The 23,722-nt window shown below is 43.2% G+C and overlaps 1 protein-coding gene across 1 annotated transcript in view; it reads right to left on the reverse strand.

Annotated features, from left to right (window-relative positions):
• Positions 1-2,214: 2,214 nt before the first annotated feature.
• Positions 2,215-23,722, reverse strand: part of KPNB1 (karyopherin subunit beta 1) — a 35,069-nt gene continuing 13,561 nt past the window's right edge. The window contains exons 8-22 of the mRNA XM_077806172.1: positions 21,940-22,050; positions 20,059-20,160; positions 17,393-17,617; positions 16,589-16,780; positions 14,779-14,909; positions 13,445-13,592; positions 13,073-13,144; positions 10,532-10,676; positions 8,466-8,548; positions 7,699-7,806; positions 7,313-7,456; positions 7,098-7,203; positions 6,879-6,993; positions 5,960-6,121; positions 2,215-5,376 (exon numbers count right to left, since the gene is read on the reverse strand). Of these exons, the coding sequence (XP_077662298.1) occupies position 5,376; positions 5,960-6,121; positions 6,879-6,993; positions 7,098-7,203; positions 7,313-7,456; positions 7,699-7,806; positions 8,466-8,548; positions 10,532-10,676; positions 13,073-13,144; positions 13,445-13,592; positions 14,779-14,909; positions 16,589-16,780; positions 17,393-17,617; positions 20,059-20,160; positions 21,940-22,050 (1,845 nt within the window). The 3' untranslated portion in view covers positions 2,215-5,375. The remainder of the gene's footprint in view (positions 5,377-5,959; positions 6,122-6,878; positions 6,994-7,097; positions 7,204-7,312; positions 7,457-7,698; positions 7,807-8,465; positions 8,549-10,531; positions 10,677-13,072; positions 13,145-13,444; positions 13,593-14,778; positions 14,910-16,588; positions 16,781-17,392; positions 17,618-20,058; positions 20,161-21,939; positions 22,051-23,722) is intronic.

Raw genomic sequence — 23,722 nt, forward strand, 5'->3', positions numbered from 1 at the left:
CTCCAGGAACCTTTGAAAAGAGAAATGTGTTAACACTAGGGGCCTGGTTGAACTCCAGTGAGAGAAACTCCATTCCATCTCACTGGTTTGCCCCTGCATTTCAACAGGGTACAGTAGTGGGCAGGGATGGGGACCCTAGCCTCTGGTTTGCCAAAAGTTGGGAAAGGGTGACAGAGAATCACTTGATTACCTGTTTTGTTCATTTCCTCTGAAGCACCTGGCATTGGCCACTGTCGTAAGACAGGATACTGGACTAGATGGACCATTGGTCTGACCCCGTATAGCTGTTCTTATGTAGTGTTGTTCATTTCACATCAGGCAGAAGGAGGTTGCGAAGCTTAGTGAATAGACAGTGCTTTCAGATCACGGGGTGGCAGGTGCTGCAGATGGTCTCCAGCCCTCACTCTTGTACAGCACCACAATGCCCCTCTGCTGTTTTACATTCAGATGCAGTGTTCTCAGTAAGGCAGTCAGAACTCAGCAGTTAGATGAAGGAAGCAGGAAGGATCTTAAGTGGAGGCTACTGTTAACACCATCATAGACGAGGTTGTGTCCTAATGGGGCAGCGTGCAGTTGCAGAGAGGTGATTTTAATGCCATTGAACCCATCAGCTACACAGGGCCCTGAGGCTGAAGGAGGCTATTTGGTGCACAATTTTAACCTGCTGAACTGCAGGATGGCTCTTGAGAAGTAATACTGGCAGAACAGAGCCTGGGGGCTGAACCCACAGTATTCCTGCTGTTGCTACCTCTGTCAGGAGCTGAAGATGCAGCAAGTACAAGGGGTAGGGAGAGTGTCGTGGCAACGGGGAACCAGCTGCACCGTGATCCAGGGAGAATGAGACATACACCATGAATCATCTCTCTGGAGGCCTTACCTGATCAGCACAAGTGCGCCTTTCAGAATGGTACTCATCCTGGTTCGGATTCGTACTAGCTGAACATCAGTAGCACTGGTGGTAAAAGCTGGCTCTAGCGACCTGACTTGTATGAGCAGGAAGGTACTATAATTTCTCTGATCAGCTAGGTGAGACTTCACAGTACAGATTGTAGGAACTGCATGGACTCTGTGTACCATCTTCCCCCTCCCCCACCCCGACAAAGCCTACCATCTCTCCTGAGGTGGGGGCGGGGGGGTGAGGGAGGTAGGATATAGGTGAGCACATTAGGGAGTCCCTAACTAGGCTTGGCTAAGACATCTTTCTCAAGTTTCTCAGTATTGACATCTTCCCTCCCATTCACATATCACCCAACAGCCCAGCTGCAAATGCCTCCATGGAAAAGACAGATTTTCACTTCTTTTAATGCTGCAGAGCAGCTGGAAACAGGGAGCTATTCCACACATCATAAGGCCACAATCTTGGGAGGCACTGGTTCAAGAGATGAGACATAAAACTAAAGCCCTGCCCACTCAGTGGATGCCTGGGGACTTCACCTAAGAGGGTAATCAGAGGGTAATGGCAAGACCGTGTTGACTCATTGCATTCTACCTCCCTGCACCGACTCCTTTGCTACAGCTAGACATCAATACTTGCCTAAGATGTCATAGGCTTGCCATGCCGTCAGAAATGGCCACATCCCAAACGGGGAAATGAGGTTCTCAGGGACTGCCAAAGCCACCTCGTTCATCCCGCTATCTAAACACAAGATCATATGTATGTGCAGAGACTAGTTTTGTCAAAGTGAGCAGTGGGTGTTACACTCATAAGCCCAGATTTTAATTGGCAGTAAGTGGGATCCCAGCAAGCTCAGTCCTCCTTTACAAACAGGTTGATAAGCCTCTCACCTGTGCTTTGTGGTTCTACCCCCACTGCTCAAGTTATGCATTATGGCCGGGGGAGGCGGGGGGGAGGAAGGAGGCAAATAACTAACCATCACTTAGGAGGCTACACAGCAAATGCACATACAGAACAGAGGCAGCGCTGGAGATCAAAGAACCAAAACAGACAGCCAACCCTGATCGAAGAGGCCAGACTTCTTCCATGAAAAGTTTTGTACAGTGCTGCTATTCCTGCTCAGTGATGATGCATGTCAGAATAGCACATATGGGCGGATGAGACATCAGTCACCTCCAGCTCCCCCAAAACAGGAAACTAGACGAGAGAGTGTCATTCATGCAATCAGAGAGTACACCCACACAGTCTCACTGAGCAAAGTAGAGGAGGAGGGTTTCTGGCAAGAGATGCGGTAGCTATATAAAATGAAGCAGCAAAAATAATGAAAACCAAAATAAAGCAGCTTTTATTTAGAAGGTAAATAAAATCAGTGGTACCAATTTGTTAGTAAGAGGGACCCTTTCCGATCAGTCATCGTCAACAGGTCACACTGCCAATTCATAGGTGACACAGTAACAGTATGTAAGTGTCAATACAGATTAAAGATATATAAAAAAACGTACTCTCAGAAGCCAAATAAGCACCAACCTCATTAGGTCTGGCTGACAATTTGACAGAATTGAGACAGTTAAGGTTGCTTGGTTCTGAACTGGACCGCATTAGGACTAGGACTGCATTAAGTGGGCACTTTGAAAGGTTACATTAACTTTTTCCCCTCCATTCAACTGCAAGGGCAGTGCCATTAGCTGCCTTTGGCAAGACATTTGACCAGGAAAAGAAAAGCGTAAGAAACATACAGAAATGCTACAGCACAATATGAACTGAACTGCTACTTGAGACCAAAAGCTTCTTAAGCCACTTCCAGCACAGCAATATTTCCGGCCCTCTGTATCCCTTCCCCAATCACACATTAACCTTTACCTCATGTGGCAGGGCAAAGCTGGTGGTGCAAAGCCCAGGCTGTGAGCTACCAAAATGCTTTGCTGAAACAAGCACATTTTGATCCGGGTGCTGAAATCGCACATTTAAAAATCAAGGATTTAACCCATTAATTAAGTCTGCCAGGCAGTGAAACTGGCTTTTAAGATTTTTTTTTTTTTTAATATTTATATATTTGTCCCTCTCTCCAAACCACAGCGGTTACAGGATTAAAGGATAACAGTTGCAGGCCTGGCACCAACACTGGAGGTGACAGACAGTTTTTCCTCACTACCACACTGTGGGATGGTGTTGCTTGTGTGAAAGTTGTTAAGGATTAGCTTGAACCGTTTCAAGAACTGCTTTCCCTGGAACAAAAACATGACAGACACAAGATTTGTTTCTACTACTGTCTCAGCGTACTTTATTCTCCTGCTGTCTACAGCTGAACAGCCACACAGGACAGAAACAGGTAGCACTGAGGAATGACCAGATTTCTCCCCTCCACGTCCCCCTCCCCAACTTCAGGAATGGCTTTTTTAGGAAACCCCAACCCACGTCAAGAAACAAAACGAAAAGAAAAGGCATTAATAGAAATGTGACCCAGGTCTCTCCCTAACCAATGTTTAGGAGGTGGTCAACTCTCCCAATTCACAAACAGAGCTGTCCTCTCCTCTAAACACCTGGGATTTTTTTTTTTTTTTTTGTACACTGGTTCAAAGGTCGGCACTTTGACTGCATTCTGAACCCGGCACTGAAAGGCACATATCCGATACCCTGTACAAGAGCTATTGTGGATGCTGCAGTGCAGATGGGCAACAGAAGTGGATTCCATCATCATGGATTCCAGGATCAGTTGCAGAAAGAAGGAAGGGGATAAAACAGATTTGTACCTGCTTCTTGCAAAATACTAGATGAAGGTTTTCCCTTCTCCCTCCCACAGGCAAACAGCTTTAAAAATGCCCAAGTTAAGCTGCAAATTCAGAAATGCTGGTAATATCAATAACTGCATAATAAAGATGAAATTAAAAACTGTTTCAAACCCTACACCTTCTCGATTTTTCATGTCTTATTGCTGATAAAATCCAGAATAATTGAGGGACTATGCCTCAAAGAACAAAAAAACTGATTTAAAAAGAGACAAGAGATTTTGATCCTTCACATCCTTCATGTTAGGGAATAAAACAAAGCTGTATGCTTAAGGGAGTGGCAAACAGCCAGTCTGTCCCAAGGTTGCCCATCAGACTTTTGGTACACTGTTAAAAACAAGCTAATGGGTTCCCCTTTTAATTGGAAAGACCAAGAATACAAAAAGAAAAGTACTGGGGAATGTTTGACACCATTTTATTAATCTTCAACTGCAGTGGAAAAATAGAACCTTTTACAAGTGCCGTCTTGTGTAAGCTCAAGCCAGTATATATATATTTATATAAATTTCTCTTTTTTTTCCTTTTTTGTTTTGAAGTGCAGCAAGAGACCAATACCACATTAAATTCGATCAAATAAAAGAGCACAAAAGGCCAAGCAGTTTCCAAATGGCATTTTATCAGATTTTGTTTGAACATTGAATTTATCCTCATTTTGCAATCCAAAATATTACCTGAAGTTTACTTTATTGTTTTTAAACTCTTTGGCACAATTTAGTGGGTGTTCGGGCTGCTACAGTACAAGTCAGGAGAGATCTTTCCCTTTGCGTTCTCATTGCCAATTCGGAGCACTTACATTTATGGGTTTTTTTGTTTTGTTTAAGTCTGAAATCTTGTTTGACAGTTTGTTTCTATTCCCTCTAACGCAAGAGTTTTTTCCCCCCTCCCCCATTTCTACATTCACAGTTGAACAATATTAAGGAAGGAAAGGCGCTTTGATGAAACAAGATCATGAAAAGCGTCACTCAGAACGGGAGCTCTGAACATTCGTCAGTGTTTCCCTAAAATAAAAAGCCCTAAAGAGCGACTTTCCTTTTTTTCCTCTTTTCTTTTTACACCTCTTATGCTGCATCAGTAGACTGAACTTCGGTTAGTTTATGAAATGCAACTGCTAACCCTTTTTTGGGAAAAGATAAACTGCAATGACTTGAAGTTGAGAATGTGGATACCGCCTCATTCACACACACTCACTCTTAGACTGAAAATCCTTCACCCCTCCTTTTATCCCATGCACTGACAGCATTGTGTGGCAAAGGTTACAGAAGGCGGGCCAGAGACCCAGACTCCATCTCTCTTCAGCAGCAAAAGCCAGACCTCAAACAAAGAGCACCACAGTTGAACCTAGTTTCCTCTCTCCCAAACTAGTCATTCCGCTTCGCACTGGCCAAAAGACAGAAAAGCTAGTTCTAGTCTCTGTCGGAAGAAGAGACTGCTTATTTTTGATAGAAACCAGTCATTCCCTCTTCCTGAAGACGGCCGATGTCAGGTTTTCTACGCAAGTCAGTGCTCAGCTCACTAACAGCGCTGCTGCTGTTGTTGCTGTGGCGGGATTTTCAATGTGGTGTGTTTCAAGCCTCACTCACTCATCCTCTCATTCCCAAACATTCAGCATCCGTGCACACTCCTCACTTCCGGGTTTTTTCAAAAGATTGGAGATTTCCAGTGGGGGTCTCGGGTGTCATCCCAATGGTAACAGATCTGCAATCAGAGAGGGACAGTTGTAGAAATTAAAAAAAAAGGCCCTCTTTGGAGCCAACGTGAGGCCACTTACAGGAGGCAGAGGAAAAAGCAACTTTGCAAAACCAGAAGTGGCCGTCTTTCCGTGAATTCCAAGTTCAGGAATCACAATGATCCCCAGTGCACAGGAAACCTGTTCCCCGCTCTTCTGTTCCTTTTAAAAGCCCCTACTCATACTGGGGGTCAAAATTTTACTAGCTACAACTAATAAACCACGAAAACCCCAGAAAAATCCATGCCCCTGTGACCCAGAGAAACCTACTAAAACTCCTTATTAGCTATAGCAGCATAGTTCTGATTCCAGTGTGGAGAGGACCTTATTCTAGACTTGTTACTGTCAAGCATCTGTTCTTTTCTCCAGAAGCAAGCAGTGGCTATCTGGGCTTTATAGCTTTAAATGGATAGTTTATGGAGGACTAAACAAGGAAAAGCCTTTTTATCAGCAAGAGGCTTCTGTGAAGTGTCTCCTCCAATGGGCCTGAGCTTAGAAGTTTAACCTGTGTGGTCATTTTGCAATATGAAGGAAAGGGAGAAAGCTCCTTACCAAGCTTGATTCTTCAGTTTTCTCAGTTCTTTAGTTGCCCAGGTAGCAAGGGTTTTTGTTTTGTTTGTCTTGGATCTTCTTCCTTCAGTTAGAAGTTCATGTATCATGGGCCTAGCTTCTACTAATTTCAGTACATCCTTTCCAAATGCTGTACACAAATCCCTGTGGGAAACAAAGAGGAGAGAATGGGCTTTAATGCTTGCTGAATACCACAACCAGAAACATGCCAGTGAGATCAGCTTTTGCTCGCAACAAGAAAAGACGGACTCACGGCTAATGTCCCCTTTTAAATGTTGCAGATGGTCAGCAACATGAGAGCCAAACAGCCTCCTAAACGGCTATTTGCTGGAAACATCCATGTCTCCTGTCCAAAGGATGTCCTCCCTGAAAGTTTCATCCAACTCCCACTGAAGTCAAGAGAAAAGACTCCCATTGACTTCAATGACAGTTGAACTGGGCCCTTCACTGTCAATTCACAAGCTGAAAATTTCATTGTAGGGAGCCTTCCTTTAAGATTATTGTCCCTGACTCCTTTTAAAGCATATGCAATTTGCCCCTTCATGGCAATGACTGACAGGGAGCAAATGGGCCACCCACCAGGGCTGGTACACAGCTTGTGATGAGGAACCACCATGCTGCACAGTCCTCCAATTTCACTCCTGTTCCTGGTTTAGAACCCAACAATGAGTTACAAAACTCCTAAACTGAAGATTCTGTGGTTAGCACTTCAGATACATGAAGGAAGACTCAAATAAGTCCCTTTACAGGCTCTGGTCTCTCAAGAACCATTTCCAATTCAGGCAGATAATCTTAAAAAAAGCACTTCTTGTAATGTATTTTGTTTACTGTACTAACAATAATCTACCTGGAGAGTGCACGGTCACTTATCCTCTATCCAAAGAGAGTCTGGAATGCTTACCCTATCAGCCCAGCGGCACAAGCTACTACTCCATCTGTGTGATCCTCGTCTCCAGCAATGTGGTCGATGAAAGACAGAATAAATTCTACTCTGGGCTGCACAAGCATCACATCCGCTGAAAGGAAATGACTGGTTTAGTGTAGCAGGCTTAAGTTACAGCATATCTTTAAAAAAGGTCTCCCCTTCCCTAAAGAAGCTGCCACAGGACAAAATACTCACGATGCACATTTTCTTGGTCTCCTTTCAGTCCCTGAATGATGCCAGTGTAAGCTTCCAGACAGCCCTCCCTCAGCTCATTCAGGTAGTCCACCATGTCATAGTCAGACTAGACAGAAAACAAAGAACATGTCTGTACAATGACCTCTGGCAAGCAACTAAGACAGACTTATTTCACGTTGGATGAGAAGGAACTGCCAAGTTAGCTGCTAGTTTACCTTATCGACCTGGGCTTGTGAGGCCTGCTGGAGAGTATTCAATACAACCTCTAGATATTTTTTAAACTCTCCTCCGATGGCCAGGGCAATATCGCCAAACACAGAGAGAATCTGAGGCTTCACGGACCTATGGACATTCTCATTCTGAGAAAGAGAGAGATTGGAAATGAAGATGAATGACCGGCAACTTACATCCCCTCCTCCCACAGAGGACACCCGAGTTCTCTACAAATTACCACGTTAGCTAGCTATATATTGCTTATGTCTCCCGATATAACTTTTTCAAACATCTCTAACTTCTCCCAATACCGTCTCTGCCTCTCACTTCCCTTTATCACCACTAATAGCTCGTTTGCTTAACTGGCTGAAAGTAGGTAAGCACTTACCCCCAAGTTCTCCAAGAGCAGCTGCATAACCTCGTCACAGAAAGGCAAGATGTTGGACTGCAGGGCTCTACATAAGTCTCCAACTAGGCCTACTGCAGCCAGACAAACCTACAAAGGGAACAGTAAGTTATGCACCAACCCAATATAAGTTGGTATTCCCCATACTGCCTGTCCTTACAGCGGTAGCCTATTAAAACACTAAATTACAGCACTGCGACAGGCAGGAAATAAAATCATCACTGAATAGTGACCCTCATCTGCAATTGCCCATAGAAGTCAGAGCTTTGTTAACCGTTGAAATGGTAAGTCAAAGAAGAGAGCTGAATAAGTTTACCCAATCGGGGGTGAGAGTTCCAGATACCAACGAGTGACAGATACTTGTTTTAGAGACGTGCTGAAAATGTTCAGCAGCCAGGCGTTCTAAGGATCAGCACCAGAGTAAATACCATGGCATGCATGGTCTATTAGAAATTCATTCCTAGTAGCAACTTCTCTCCTGATCAATGCCACTGAATATGCAGTCAACGCAGAACCTCAGGTGTCAAGCTGATGACGGCCTGCTGTGGACCATTTTAAATAGAGGAGAGTCTATAAATTCATTTACAAGTGCAGCCAGTAATGACTGAGTTCCTACAGTGCTCACCTGCTGGCTTCCTCACCAGAAGCCGATAGGCCTCAGGGGATGCAATCCCAAAGAACTCTGTACATCCCTAACTACCAACAGATGCAAACGTTCTGAACTTGGGGCTTCCAGGTTCAGGTCCTACCTGGTACTCTGCATAGTTCTTCAGTCCAATGCCCAGGAAGGGTTTGAAGGCATCCATATACTTCAGAAATTCTCCACCCAAGACTGCACAGAAAACACTCTGATTAGGTCTAATCCCCACAGGATAGTCTACATGTCTGCCTGATGTCTAGAACAAGGAAACCCAGCCTGTTCCAGCTCTCAGGAAGAGCATGCACATTCAACAGAAGCATGACAAATTGATTCTCCACTAAATTTTACACAAAGAATTGAGCACCAGCAGAAGACACAGCCTTCTGTAATAAAATGGACTTCAAGAGACTCGTAGGAGATGCAGGCCACTGAAGATAAGGAACAGATCCTTCCTGTGCTCAGAAGTGGCTGCAGAGTTTCCCCCAATATATACACAGCACCCTTTAGAGCAGTGGTTTTCAGCCTTGAATTACCCAGACCTCACATACCTGGTTTTTTTGTGGCTGCAAAAGGACAGTGAAAGTGGGATCATGGCAAAAAATACGGCTGCGCCTGTGTGGGGTTCTCCACGCAGCATTCAGTAGCGTGGGGGTGCACGGGGTAGCGCCAGGCCACACTACACCCGTTGGAGAAGTCCTACTTTGGGGGTGGGGGACAGCACGAATGAGACAATAGTAAAATCCTCCTGTTGGAACAGTTGTCCAGCTTCTATTTTAGCTGTGGAAGAACTGTGGGGCCCAAGCGTAGATGAATATTTGGGATGCTTGTATTTGAAGAACATTTAACTATTTGGTGAAAGAAAAGGCTTCCTTTTATATTACATATCTGCTTTCCCCCAGCGCCTTATTACAAATTAACCCACAAGTTACTATTAACCTCTGGCAACAAGAATGGCTTTGCCCAAAAAGGGTGTCATAACATTTATTCACAAGTCAGCCCGTTAGCCAGGGTCACAACCAACTCCCAGCAATCAGCCATTCTGCTTCCTCACTTGCAGACCTGGCCAATCAATTTAATTGATTCCACTCAAAGGATACTGATCACTTCAAGTGTAGTCACAAATAACACCCCCCCCAGAAGGAGGTGCCGGGCAAAGTCACAAACCTGTTCTAAGAAAGCAGGTACTCCAGGAAGCCAGAATTAACTTCTCTGCTTTTTCAGACTCTCATATATTCTGAGAGCAATTAGACATGTGTCCTCTGCACTAAAACCAGGCCCAGTCCCCAGGAGAGCAGCCCCTCAATGAGCTAGCCACACTAATGGCCTCAGAAACATGAAGGAAGATTCAAATAAGTCCCTTTACAGGCTCCTGTTTCTCTAGAACCATTTCCCAATCAAGCACGGTCTTTAAAGGAGATTAACAGTTTTTCCAACAGTGAAATCATTTATGGATTTCTAACAGCACCCAACTTTCACATCCAAACATACAGTGTTTGAAAACACAATGCATTCCTAGAGCTCAATATCATGCCATAGCAACAGCATTCTAAAGAGGAATCACAATGAAGCTCTAAAACTGTCTGGTATGCCACAACCTCAACTTTAGTAAGAATCAGAATTTGCAACGAAAAATAAATTTCAGTCTCTGCACTGTGTGGTTTTTAAAGACACAAAAAACACATCAACCACTGACATAACTACACAAATCAATGGTAACAGATAACAGCAAACGTAAATCAGAATATTAATTTTCATTGCAATAGCATCTAGAGACCAGCAGCCCATTGTGCTAAGCACTGTACAAAAATAAAGAGAAAGTCCTATATACTGCCTATTCAACACACACAGTACCCACGTTATCTACAGAAAAAACACCACACATACAAGAAATACAGTCGAGGAGAATCAAGCTGTCATCTGATTTGTTGGACCGGCTAGCCTCAAATCTTCACAGATCTGAAGGCATTATTCTGGAATAGCTATGCAGTCAAATTTGCATCTGCGTAAACGCAACTATTTAGCAAAGGATGTTATACGTTAAGCCTTCATCAACAGAAGCAGCTGGCAGGGACAGACATAGTGCCAGTCGCAAACCTGCAAGTCTGATTTACTCACTCAGAGCGGTTTGCGCATTGCATAAAGCAAGAGACTTTTTTTCCAGTCTCCACTACTGACCTTCCACCAGGGTGCTGACTGCCATGAGGGCATCCTCTTGCACTCCCCCTGATCCAGCCGTGCTCTGGAACATTCTCAACAGAGATGCCATAACCACATCAGAGATCTGCAAAGCATCCTGGTGCTGCACTTTCCGGAGAACATTCTAGGTATGGGGGAAGGGGGGGGAGAAAAGGAAGAGACTGTAATACACTACTCCCATATACACTAGGGTAAATTCTTCCTTTGAATTTTCCACACTAGCTCAGAACACTACAGTTTTATCAAAGCCATACTATGCTTTTAAAAAAAGATCTTCCATTGCTCTGAACACCATTGCTGCAAAAAATGCTTTGTCAGTACAAGAACAGAACGCTGTTCTCATTTTATCTTTCCTTGATTTTTCCAGCTACAGAACAAGCAGAGTTTATCTTTCCTGCTAGAGAGGCTGTTCTCTGGGCATTTAATTTATGACTGGAATTATGTTTGGCTAGACTTAAGCAATCCCTTTTTAACACTGCCTATTTCCCACTGTAACAATCTCTCAGCAATTTTATTTCCGATTGTGGAATGTAATTGAACTTTGCTGGTAGTCCCATGAAGAGATAGGGAATTCCAGTTGCTCTGCGTGCTTCATGTACACCATAGTATTAACAGGCTGGACACATTTTACCATCAGTGCTATAGAACAGGGTTTCCTACAACATTCCTAAATATTGTTCCTACCAGGTTCCTCAAAGACCTCCTCCACCCCCAACTATTATATATGCTCTCTTTTCACTGCAAAGTTCTCCCCATCACCATCTTTAACTTGACCTCAGAAATGTAGTTTTGGCAGTTCGCTATTTAACAAACAAGAAGCCCCAATATTCACCAAGTGAAGGACACAAAGATCCTTTAACCACTTGCCTCCACATGCTTGGCAAAAAATTTAAACTAGTATATTTCACATATGACACTTCAAGGAATGTTTTGAACTTGAATTTTTAAATTGACCCACTTCAGAAAGTTTGAGTTTCACCATTAAAATAGTAGGTCTTGCTCTTTTTCTTAAAATTCTTTGTACAAATATTTTTAAAGTAATTTCTTATGTTGCACGCTTATCTTTTCAGCAGGAGACAAATGACTGCCTACACACCAGAAACAGTGAAACTGATTACATACAAAGTTCAGTCAAATAAAGCTGAAAGAAGTGCTCTCCATTAATTTTTCGCTTAGTCATGTTAAGTATTGTAACTACATTAAGTATGAAATTCAGAGAAATGTGATTCAGGTTGACAGTATACCTTAGAAGAGTAAAACCGAACTGAAAATTTTAATCAGTGCTATTAAGTGTTTTGTAAATGACTGGAGGCAACTCAAAAGGGATAATTAATCTCATACTACTGAGATGAGAGAGATTCCAGACATCAGACATCTATGATTCTGCTGGGTTTGATGGGGTCAAGGATCTTACTATTAGCTTCCGTGATTTGAAACTTTCTTTCATTCTCTCCAAATTTCACAGAGCCCCAGCTGATGCTACTTGCTTTTGAACATGAGGGTGTTAAAATCATTTCAGACTCTTACATTAATGGAAATGGGAGAAGTCATGAACCCATAATGAGCACACAGCAAAAACGGGGGAAAAAAGTGAGTTTCAAATAAAGATGGGTGTTCAGTAACTGCTTTTATTTCAGTGTACTTGATGTTCAAACACACCTCTAGGAATGTTACCATACAAAAGAGAGCAGGGTCTGCTTCTGAATCCTGCACGGAGCATGCTGAATCCATGTCTACTGTAAAGTATTTTGGAGAATTGTATTAAAGCTTATAATATGCTAATATGTTCCAGTAATAAACAGAGGTATTAACTGCAATACTGCATATTAGAAAAAAGTTACAGCAATGCTGGAAAACATACAGTAGGCACGATCCCACAGTAGCTCCAGCCCTTTTGCAATACAGACAGCAGGAAACGATCATGTGATAGCAGAAAAACTGTCTGATGGATTTCCCGAGAGGCTTAGAATAAGGATGGCAGTTTTCAGTAGCCTTTAAGACTAGGTAAGCAAGTGGAATGAGCTAATGCTCCCGAAACAGGTGAGGTGTTCTTTACCAAGTTGTTTAATTTCAAGGACACTCAGTGCATTTTAATTAGTGCATATTTGAATGAGTCTGAACTCCAACCACAAGCAGCAGTGAACAAGGTAAAGCTGTTAATTTCTTTGATGAGTGTTGACAAAAGCGAGTGACTGTTCAATCTTACACTAACATGACAGCCAGTGTGAAACTGCAAAAGGTATTTTACTTGAAACATGGCTGGTAAGATGTGTTCTGTTCCACAAAAACAAGAGTATTTTGTTGCTGTTTTTAAACCAGGCACTTAGTTGTGAGAATGGCTCCATCCTTTCATATGTTTAAACTTCTCTGCCCCTTTCACACTAACTTGGGTGTAAGGAGTGGGATTTCATTTTAAAAATTTCATCTGCAAGCGTGCACACTTTGGGATGCATGAGCTTGTCACAAGATTCTACCTATTTCCTCTCCATGGATGTCAGAACTGGTAGGAAAGTGGTTTACCTGTAGAGTAGCACATAGTAGAGACTGAAGATCATTGAACTGGATTCTGTCTGATGTGCTCTGGATATGAGACTGCAGGAGAACAAAAACAGATTCTTTTAATACTTAGAAGAAAGGTCTCTGCTGTTGTATCATGGACATTAAGATGTCACAGCAATGGCAGTGCTATGACCAGAAGGAATTCAGCTTTAAATTTGCTTGTTCCACTTCAAGCTTCTCAAAAGACACTTGCTATATATATATATACATATATAGACAATCAACAGCAGAACTCATTGGCTAGAGACTGAAGCCAGAATACAGCCAAGTGATTATGCCGCTGAGTATTACATTTGCCCTATGCCCCTGGTAGCGAATTTGGCCTCTGTCTACCTCCATCTGCAGCACTTGCTGCAGCCGCTCCATAATGACCAAAGTTGTCTTCTGGACAGCAGGGTAACAGTCCTTGGCACTGTTTTTCACTATTTCCATCAGAGCTTCATATGCAGCACTCCGCAGGTTATTCTGGTGTCCATCCGGCCTAAACAGGAAGCAAAGAGTTTAAGAGTTTATTTTTTTGCTCTAAGTGGCCATGCTGGCTTCAATACAGACCTTGTTTGACCAATTAGTAAAAGTTAAACCTCAATGCTACAGCAGAAGCTGAACATATCTGTACTATTAATTACTGCATACCAAGGCTTGAAGCTAGGCTAAATTTTTGATAGTTTGGTTTTATTAATCTGTGTTAATGAAAGATGCTGAAACTCCTTTATTTAGCCACAGACAGCAGGGGCTGCACTTTCAGAAAAAGCTTCCCAACACTCTCTCCTGATGTGCCTTCGTCCTCGAGGTACCACCTCAAAGACTGATCTTGTAGTTAAAGCACTAGAGCAAGGACTCAAAAGATCAACGTTCAATTACTGGATCAGCCAGACTCCCTATTTGTCCTCTGGCAAGTCACTTACTCTGTGCCTTACTCCCCATCTGCAAAATGGCAGTCTTGTCTATTTTGCGAGCTGTTTGGGGCCAGGGACAATGCTACTGTGTGGTTTCAGAGTAACAGCCGTGTTAGTCTGTATTCGCAAAAAGAAAAGGAGGACTTGTGGCACCTTAGAGACTAACCAATTTATCTGAGAATAAGCTTTCGTGAGCTACAGCTCACTTCATCAGATGCTACTGTGTGTATACCATGTCTAGCATAACATGGTTGTGATCTGCTGTGGGGCCTCTAGGTACTACTGTAGTATCAAAATAAAAACTACACCACGATACGCTGCATACATGCAAACTACAGAGATGAAAGGCACACCACACACACAGTTCTAGTCTGTCTTGCTGCAGTCTTGACTACTTAGTGACTCTCAGGACAGACAGGATATCTGAAATGGCTTGCTGAATATTGTGCAGACTTCTGTATGTTTCTGACTGTGTACAGTTTTACATGATATTCCACAACTTGAAGGAAAGCATTGGAGGAGAAAATTACATTTACAGTATGCTCCAGAGATATCAATAAGGATGAATGAGACCAAAAATTGGAAAAATCCCTGTATGTGTAAATATGACTTTTCTCTTGGGATACTCCAAGTCACACAAACTTTAGGCCATGACGAACTGACACCCTTAACACATCACTTCACATAAGAGCTTTAGGAGGCAACAGGAGTGGGACAGGGGAATAAAAAAAGGCATTTCTGCAGCAATTAGGCTGGCTGGTTTGAGAGTACCTGTCTGTGGTCTCCAGGAGTTTCTGAACTATTAGCTCAAATGAGGAGGATAAACAGTAGGTTGCTGGCTCTTCTTGATCATCTGCCACATCTGCAGCTTCATAGGCAGCTTCAGCCAGACTAGAGAAGGCCTGAAATACAGAACAGGTTACAGTCTCTACAATGGAGTGAGTTTATCATAACAAACTAGCCCAGCCACATACATGGCCTTGCCAGTTTAAGGGATGGCAAGTGACACATTTAAAGTAATAATCTGTCAGCCTGCCCAGTCATTCCCATGGCAGCATCAATGGTCTAGGAGAGACTGTGATGTGTGGCCAAATTAATTCGCCGAACACAATAGGAAACGGTCAGCGGAACGAAAATTCAGCTCACAATATGAAACAAGCTGACTAGCAGGAAGAAAACTTGTCGTTGTTTATAGTCCAGTAGCAAGCGCGGGGCAGGAAGTCCAGGCACCAACACTAGGAGTTATCAAAGTCACCCACAGAGAAGGCCAAGTGCAGGACTAATGACTTCCTCCCCATGGCCAGCTACCCAAGCGTAGTGACGTTTCAAACCAATAATGAAGCCTGAGGCCTTGTCAAGACTAGGATATAAGATGTGTTAATAGCCTACTCTTTAAAGGCGCACAGTCCTGACTCTATGAGGCTTTTAACACGTGAATTGACACCTGTTAGCTAACTTGTACTATCATCTCACTTTAAAACCTTAGTCTACACAAGGCCTGAGAGAATGCTAACATTGCCAGCTGCAGGGCCAGGCAGTGACTGCAACTGCCTTAAAGGACGAAAGAACTGAACAGATGAAAAGGTGAAAGCCTTATGATTTTCATTTCGATTTGAAAAATTTACATTCGTTCACGTCTTCAGAAGAAAAAAGCCCCAGTAACATGAGCCCTTGCCAGGGTCAATGGGATCAGGAAGAGCCCTTGGCTGAGCAGAGGCCCCACAGGTTCCTGGGACCAGTTGAGAAAATATACTAAGGAAAATTAAAATGTTAATTACACAGCTCCTAACGCTTGATTTAACATCATAATCCTCACACATCTCTGCTGGAACATAAAAGGACTCAAAAATGTTGCAGAGGTAGTTGATTGGTTAAAAGGCATGCCTCCTCCTTGCAAGGAAGCTACAAGTTTGTTCAGATAGGCTGCCTAATATTAAATGCATTAGGAAGAAGGTAAAGTTGAACTTGCCAAGCCAGCCCAGTGGTTTGGCCATAGCACAACTTGACTGTAGGCAAGGGCACGAGATGTATCTCGTGTTCCTTGAGTTAGTGTTGCAGAGACAGTACGCTCAGCTAATATGGAGAGAAAACATCCTGTCTCCCCCGGCAGATGAATGAGCAGCCTTCGCTGCCCGAGGAGGGAAGCTAGACAATACAAAAGAGAGTGTATTAAAACAGAGTCATCTGAAGACCTCTCTTTTATACAGTTACCATAACCACTTAGGTCTTTGTAGGGAAGAGTAGTCGCCCCAGCATTTTCAAACTGAAGACTTCACACACTGGATTCCTTCCTGAGCATCTTTCCAGTTAGCTTTCTCCCCATCAGCTTCCTTCCTTTTTTCCTGTCCCACCAGAGGGTGGCACTACAGACTTGAGGCTCGTTCACACAAGGTTTCTTGTGGTGGATGAACAAGTCAGTCATCTCTTCACATCATTTAAGTGAGTACCCCATAGGCTGCTGAACGCCTCTATTTTACATAGGAGGTGTGCTCACAAGAATTGGTCAGTAAATCCTTCAACCCCACACCTGTTGGTAGAAGCCCCGCCCATACTGTCACATAACAGTGGAGTCCTGCCTTACCCAGCACACATTGGAAGCCACTCTGGGCTCGGCACTCAGGCCCTCAATGAGACACTGCAACAGCGGAGCGAGGTAAATGTCATTGATGGCAGCTTCAGGGAGCAGCTCGCAGATCCTGCCCACAGTCCAGGCAGTTGTATCTCGAACCACCACACTAGGATCTTTCATTAGTTCTATTAGAGTGGGCATGGCCTGGAACAGAACCACACAGTTAGTAGTAAGTCAGAATCATACCTAATTCACTTGCATGATGCCAATGAGCCTGCACCTGTTTGGGCATATGGTCTTTTAAGAGTAGTTACTCCATGGTCTACCGATAAATGGGACCTCCCAAGCTAAGAAGCCACCTTTTGATGTAAAGAAGGCCCATGAAGTAAAGTATTCCGTAGTGACAAGGCCAGGAGCACTGAACCCTACAAGTTTCAATTCTCAAATCCTACGTACTGCCTCACAGGGACAGTTAACACACACAGGGTTAAAAGCCTGCGCTAACCAAAAGCTGTGTGGGCTGAGTGTGCCTTCCATGTGCCTCACAAACAAAGGTGTTCCTGCTCTAAAGATAGCTACTCCAACTGATCACAAGAGTTGGCCGAACACATGCAAACACCCGCATGTTACAATACTGCTAAAATTTAGTCGTCTTAAAAATCTCCTTTGCAGATTGTTCAGCAACTGAGCAAAACTAACGGGTTACACTCCACCATGATCTCGGACCTCCCTTCCTGGTAAGTGCTCAAAGTAGTTACATTAAGTCAAATATTTTTGTCCAAGCAAGCCAACCTCCCAAGAAAAACTTGGTCTGACCTGAATAACTAGTGGTTTGAGCTGGTTGGGCTCTGGCCCTTCCAAAATACACCCAAAAGCCATGACAGCTGCATCTCTGTATCGCCAATCTGGGTTTTTAATGTGTTCTTTAATGAAGGGCAGCACATGAGGAACAATGTCATCTTCACAGCAGGTTGCCAGAAGCATGAGGCAAACCCCAGCTGCTTTACAGGGATTCCAGTCGTCGTCGTCATCGTTTTCATCCTGGGAAGAGAACACCACTTGGGTCACTCTTAGCAAAAATATCTGTTACCAGCCAGACTTTGCTTCTACCACTTACAGATAAAATGATCTTGCTGGATCCAAGGGCAAGGAATATGAACAGGTACTGACTGTTTTGACATGAATTCAGTCCACATTACAAACGTAAAAAAGTAAATGTCAGTTACTGGGCAAACTGCGCCCTAGAGCCTCTTTATTCTCTCAGGAGTACACCTCTTTAGGTGACGGGCACCTTACTCTGGGTGGAACCACATGGTCCAACCACTCAGAATGGATCTCTGGGTGGAGCCCTGTGGTTCCCAACTGTGTTAACTCTGTTTTGGCTCCTGTATGAGTTTCCCTTCAGGAGCCCAACGAGAGCATAATTTTGCAGTCACACAAACAAACATCTTCAAATCAAAGTGTTATTCTTTCATCAGAAGATAAAACAATTTACATCAAAGTGTAAACACAATACAAGGTCTACAGGCATGGGTATTATCTATACCATAGATTCTCAAACTGTGGTCCGCGGACCGCCAGTAGTCCGTGAGCTCCATTCAGGTGGTCCACGGATAGTTCCCTCTAAGGTGCACACCTGGGTGGCCGCACATGAGAGAATGAAGGGCCACCCACCTAATTAGTGGAACTGTGCAGGTGTGGCTCCACTAATTAGGTGCCTAGACCCTGGAGAAGATGCACATGTAAGGGGAGGTGGTGGCGTTGGGGGTGGGGGAATAGGAGGTAGGTGGGAGGGGGCAGTAGGGTGAGAAGAGGGGGTGGAGAGAATTTGGGACATGGAAGGCTGCAGCAGCCAAAGACGCAACTTTCCCCAGCTCCAGGGCGGCAGCTGCCAGGGAGAGACAGCCCTCCTTCCCAGCCCCAGCTCGGGGGGCTACCGCAGTGGGGGAGAGAGGGAGAGATGGCCCTCCTTCCCAGCCCCAGCTCGGGGGATGCTGCCGGGGGGGGGGGGGGGAGAGAGAGAGGACACATCCATTGCATTAGAAAGGTAAGACTACTGATATTAAAATAAGAGTGGTGTGCTTTTATTTGTAGAGCAAAAAAACATTAATTATTAAGTTTTTTTTATATAATGCTTTTATCCAAAGCGCTTTACAATAGCTAGCTAGCTGTACAAACAACATTTGGAAAGATCATTAGGGAGGTCTGCCAAGACCTTAAGCAATTTTCAAGTGGCCCGTGAAACAAATAGTTTGAGAACCACTGACCTACACCTTTGTAAGTTCTCTTTTTCCAGCTAGCTCCATCTCTGTCAGGAAGAAGCAGTGACTCTCTATGCAGTTAATTGACACCCTCAGTAGCCTCTTCTAGACCACACAACACCACACCCTTTTCGGGGTCTGAGATTTTAGGTCTCCTTTAACCCCAGGCTTAGCCTTTGGAAGAGTAACCCATTCTAGCTTGGATGGAACCAGTTAGGTAGCTTCTCCTTCCAGCTGATGGCTCTGCCATTGTTAACCTAACTCCTTTGAAGGTGCACATCTGAGGATGACTTATGCTTCCTGATTAGTTCAATCACAGGAGGCTGTAAGGTTGTTAAAGAACCATTTATTCAGGCAAGTAGCAATAAAACATGGAACAGGGAAGCAATCTCAAACAACAGCCATTAAAAATTGCAGCTATTTCCTGTGAAGTTTGAGACACACTAGAGCAAACAAAGGAACTTGATACTACATGAATTTTGTAACTGTTATTTAATATGTTAACTAGATTTGGTACAGCAAGTGATTTCATTAGGTTTTGTTTGGATTCGGTTTGTTCCACAGTCTAAATTAGCTCCTGAGAAGTCCTCATAAAAACAAACAAGTGTGGTAAAATGTGGTACTCAGAGCTTAGAATTTAAGGTTTAAAAAACCAAAAATGGGGTTCTAAATGAGGCAAACAAAACCTTGATGTCCTGTTTTTAATTCCATAAACAAACAAACACTTCATGCTAAATGATACTGCAGCCTCATGATAACCTATCAAAAGCCTTCAGTAATCGGAAAGGGAAACCTGCCTTAATGAAATGTTGTACAATAATAAAACCACCTCAAGTGGCTGGAACCAGCTTCACTGCAGCCTCAAGTCTCAGCTTTCACAAAGAATGCATCATTCAGTCAGAGTGGTGCATGATGTCTCATCATAGACCAAGGACTGCTACATGAGGTGTTCAGAACAAGCATGCCTTTACCAACAACTCTATAAAGAGCCTAAAGGATCTTCCAGTCCCAGTTCAAATAGTGAATCATCTATGGAAACAGAATAGTGATTCAATGACCAGGGGCCACATTATTTAACTAATGGCATTCTATCCTACATAATTGGACTGACAGCATTCCAGCAGTGGCTTGTGTAACGTAAGGCTGGTACCATAAGCGTAAGGTTCTTGGTGCACAGAGACAACTCCAGAAAATGCACATAGTAAGGAACCTCCAACTCACCTGTTTAGTTAGTGTCTGTGTGAGAATTGGGACCAGATACTGTAGTGCTCCCTTAGCATAAAATTTGCTAGTGTGCTCTGGAGGCCTTCCTTGCTCTGCTGCCTAGAAAGAAAGGTTACAAAATAATCCTCAATAGCTATACAGAAACACTTTTCCTTCCTGGGGGAAAAAAAATAAAATAAAAAGTCACAAAATGAATTACATCTAAGTTATCTACTTTATGCTGTAAGATCACCAGCAAAAGCTGGAAGTCTTTCCCAGGAGGACTTCTTGAATTCTATTCTAGTTAAATGTTTGACACATGTGTTCAGTTTGCTATTCCGCAAACGCATGCTGTCACTCCCCACGTTACACAAATATGCTGAAGACAAACTGCAAATATTTACAAATTAAATAATTACTAAATGCCTCCAAACAGGAAGGGTAAGAGGCACTTAGCATACAGATTAGACCTCTGTGCCGACTGTCCCTTTACCCTTGCTATTTTGAGCATTCAGCAGAAAAATACATTTAGCTCCCTTTAAAGAAGGAAGTTTACACTACCAGTTCTTGGAAAGAAAGAGCATCTGCATGGAGAACAAGACACCATTTTCTTTTTCAATCCATCCACTCTAAAGAATACGAACTTATTTTAGCCAATTGCTTTTTATAACCAAAACCATAAATCTCATGTATTATACACAATGTAATCCTTTAAACGTTCCTAGAGGTAAACTACTGGTGCCAGTATCACTGAACTCCTAAATCATGTCATTGGCTCATGGTACAGAAATCATTATTATTCACAGAGCTAAGGAAACTTCAGCCTAAGAAAATACTCATGTGGCCCTGTTCAGTACAAGGACCGAGGAAGGGCTCTAATAAGCCTTAATGAGGCAAGAGATCTAAAGTTTTCCAAGGTGCTGAGAACTTTATGCACAAAGCTCAATGTAATGTGCAAACCAATGCGCGTGTTCACTATGCGGCCGTATCAGCCACTCATATGGGACCTCACTTGTCTTTAAAAGAATGCTAAAAAATCATGCCCAAAATATGCACTTTACAAACGCTCTTTTCAAATAGCCAAAACTCCCAAATCACAACCTAATCTCATCAGAATATTCAAAGACATCTCTTTAGCCCTGCTGAGTTTCAATTCCCAGCCACTCTGGCACTCAAACTAAGTCCTGTTCTAGTCCCATCTCAGAACAGTAGAAATATTTTGCTCCAGCTTTCCCAAAAAATTTACCTCAAGAGAGCCACTCAGCCTGAAGAATTTCAGCCTGATGGATAGAAATTTGGAGAACTTACAAAAGCAACTTATAGGGACTCAAGAATGGAAACACTCCTGCAACTTGTGCTTCAACTGTAGTAAGTATTTCCAAGGCACTCAAACCCAGAAATATTTGGGCAGCCTGTCAAGGACAGAGCAAGTTATTGGCCAAAAACAATGAGCTGGGAAAAAGCTTTTGCAGCTGCTAAACAAACTTGAGATACTTGCAAATACAAAACTTTACTTGTAAACCCCGACAGACATCCAGCCGTCTAAGCCAGTGAATGAGAAATTTTGCTACTGAATTGCTCTTCATAAAGACAGCAGCCGGAAATGGGTGAAGCCAGCATACTGCCTTGTATACCATGCAGCCTCAAGTCTCAGCTTCTATAATAGATATGCATCACTTAATACTCAGAGTGGTGCACGATCTCTCATCATGGACCTAGGACTGCTACACAAGGGTTCAGAGTCAGCTCTCTCATTTAAAAAAAAAAATCATCGCACCTTGGAAAAACAAAGGAGCTTCCAGACCTGATTCAGTCCCTCCTTTTCAATGTTTCGAAACAACAGTTGCCTGTTTTACTCACCTAACACTGATCTCCACAAAACACCAATTCCAAGCTCACCTCAGATGCTTCAATAGCCAGATCCATTTCCTCATCACAGACGTTTGACCAGAATTCTATTCCCTGCAGAGCCACCTCGTCAATGTCACTTTTCATTGCTTCAATTGTGATCTTCAGAAACAGGAGAGGTAGAGAAAAAGGGGACATTTTAGAGAAAGTAATTCAGACGCCACATATTGGCAGCATGGTACAGGAACCTAGATGTCCTGACACAAGAGGCAGCTCGAGAGAGCGTGTCTTTCTTAGGGCTTGTCTACATGTGAAACGCTACAGCGTGGACCCTACCTATGCCAGCAGGAGAGGTTCACCCGTGGGCACAGATAACCCACCTCCCCAAGAGACGGTAGCTAGGTCAACAGAAAACTTCTTTTGCTGAACTAGCCCTGTCTATACCGAAGGTTAGGTATATATAGCTACGACTTACAGGGGTGTGAAAAATCTACACTCCAGAGAGATGTAGCTATGCCAATACAAGTTCCAAGTGGAGACCGCTGCTAAACAATACCTCCACATTTTAAGAGAGTACGACTTGGCAATAGAGAGAATAGCCTTTAAGGACTGCAGAATAGCAACCAATTGCTCATGAACACTGCTTAGACACAAATGTTCACAGTACCAAGCACGAACAGAGATGCAACTCCAGTCATTGGTTACATGGATTTGATTGGAATAGGGGTGTTTGTAGAGAGACCTTACAAAAAAAGATAGGGTTATACCAAAAACGAGAGAAGATACTGTTAGAAATTCTTGCATAGGGACCTGCTGTTTTTTACATTCAGGATGTCTTGCTTATGAAGGTATTGCCCAGGTTTAGTGGTACGTAAGAGGGTGGTGTGGAGGCAGAAGGCGACCTATGAGATGGAAAAATCTAGAGATATTGGCAAAGTTTGTGAATTTGGTGCATTCCATTATTTATCTGAAATTAACGTAGGCTTACTGTCCCTTCAAAATATAGTTCCAACTACAATATGTGGTTCTTTAACTGAGACCTAAATCAGAAGTCCTGAGTCCTCTGCCAGGATATTAAAGATTCTATGGCTCTTTAGTAAAAACAGATGTTTCCCCCTTCACTACTGTGTAATGCTACTGTATATGCTAGTTAGTTGCAGTGCTCTGTCCCAGAGGTGGCTACATTATAGTTGTACTATAAGCATCCAGGTTGAAATATTCTGCAATTGTTCAGGAAGAGAAGGGCTTTAGAAATTAAAATGAAAAGCGGGCACGCCTAAAGCTAACGTAGAGACAACATTTATATTTAGACTCAGCCTTTAGTGCCCTAAGCCTGTAAAAGAACAGGCAACGAAAAGTGCCAGGTCCCGTCCCCTGTGACTACAGCACTGCCAGGTGATTTGTGAATATGCAGTTTTTAAAAGCTAAGTGCCCACCCATCCTCTAGTAGCAACTGCCACACAGAAGAAATGGAAACCAAAATTCCTATTAGGAAGGGGCAGAAAACCAATTTCCTCTTCACACAGGCGGAGTGGCAGGTAAGTCCTACTTTAAACCAACATGCAGAAATCCAGTCCTGTGTCAAGGGATGGGGAAAGCATAAGGAATGTCTAAGAGTATCTGAACGTTTCTTAGATTACCTATGTTTGGGATTAGTTATTTTACAATCCACTTAACACAGAGGGAGGGGCACTATGAACATAGCTGACAACCGTTGCTGTGAAGAGGTGAGACGCTTTTATGTTCAGATTAAAAAAAAAAATCTATTTCCCATACATTTGGAGTTAAAGTAGGGGGACCAAGAATCAGGAGTTCAGGGCTCTATTCCTAGCTC

Source organism: Eretmochelys imbricata, chromosome 27 (genome assembly GCF_965152235.1).
Source record: "Eretmochelys imbricata isolate rEreImb1 chromosome 27, rEreImb1.hap1, whole genome shotgun sequence".
NCBI lineage: Eukaryota > Metazoa > Chordata > Testudines > Cheloniidae > Eretmochelys > Eretmochelys imbricata.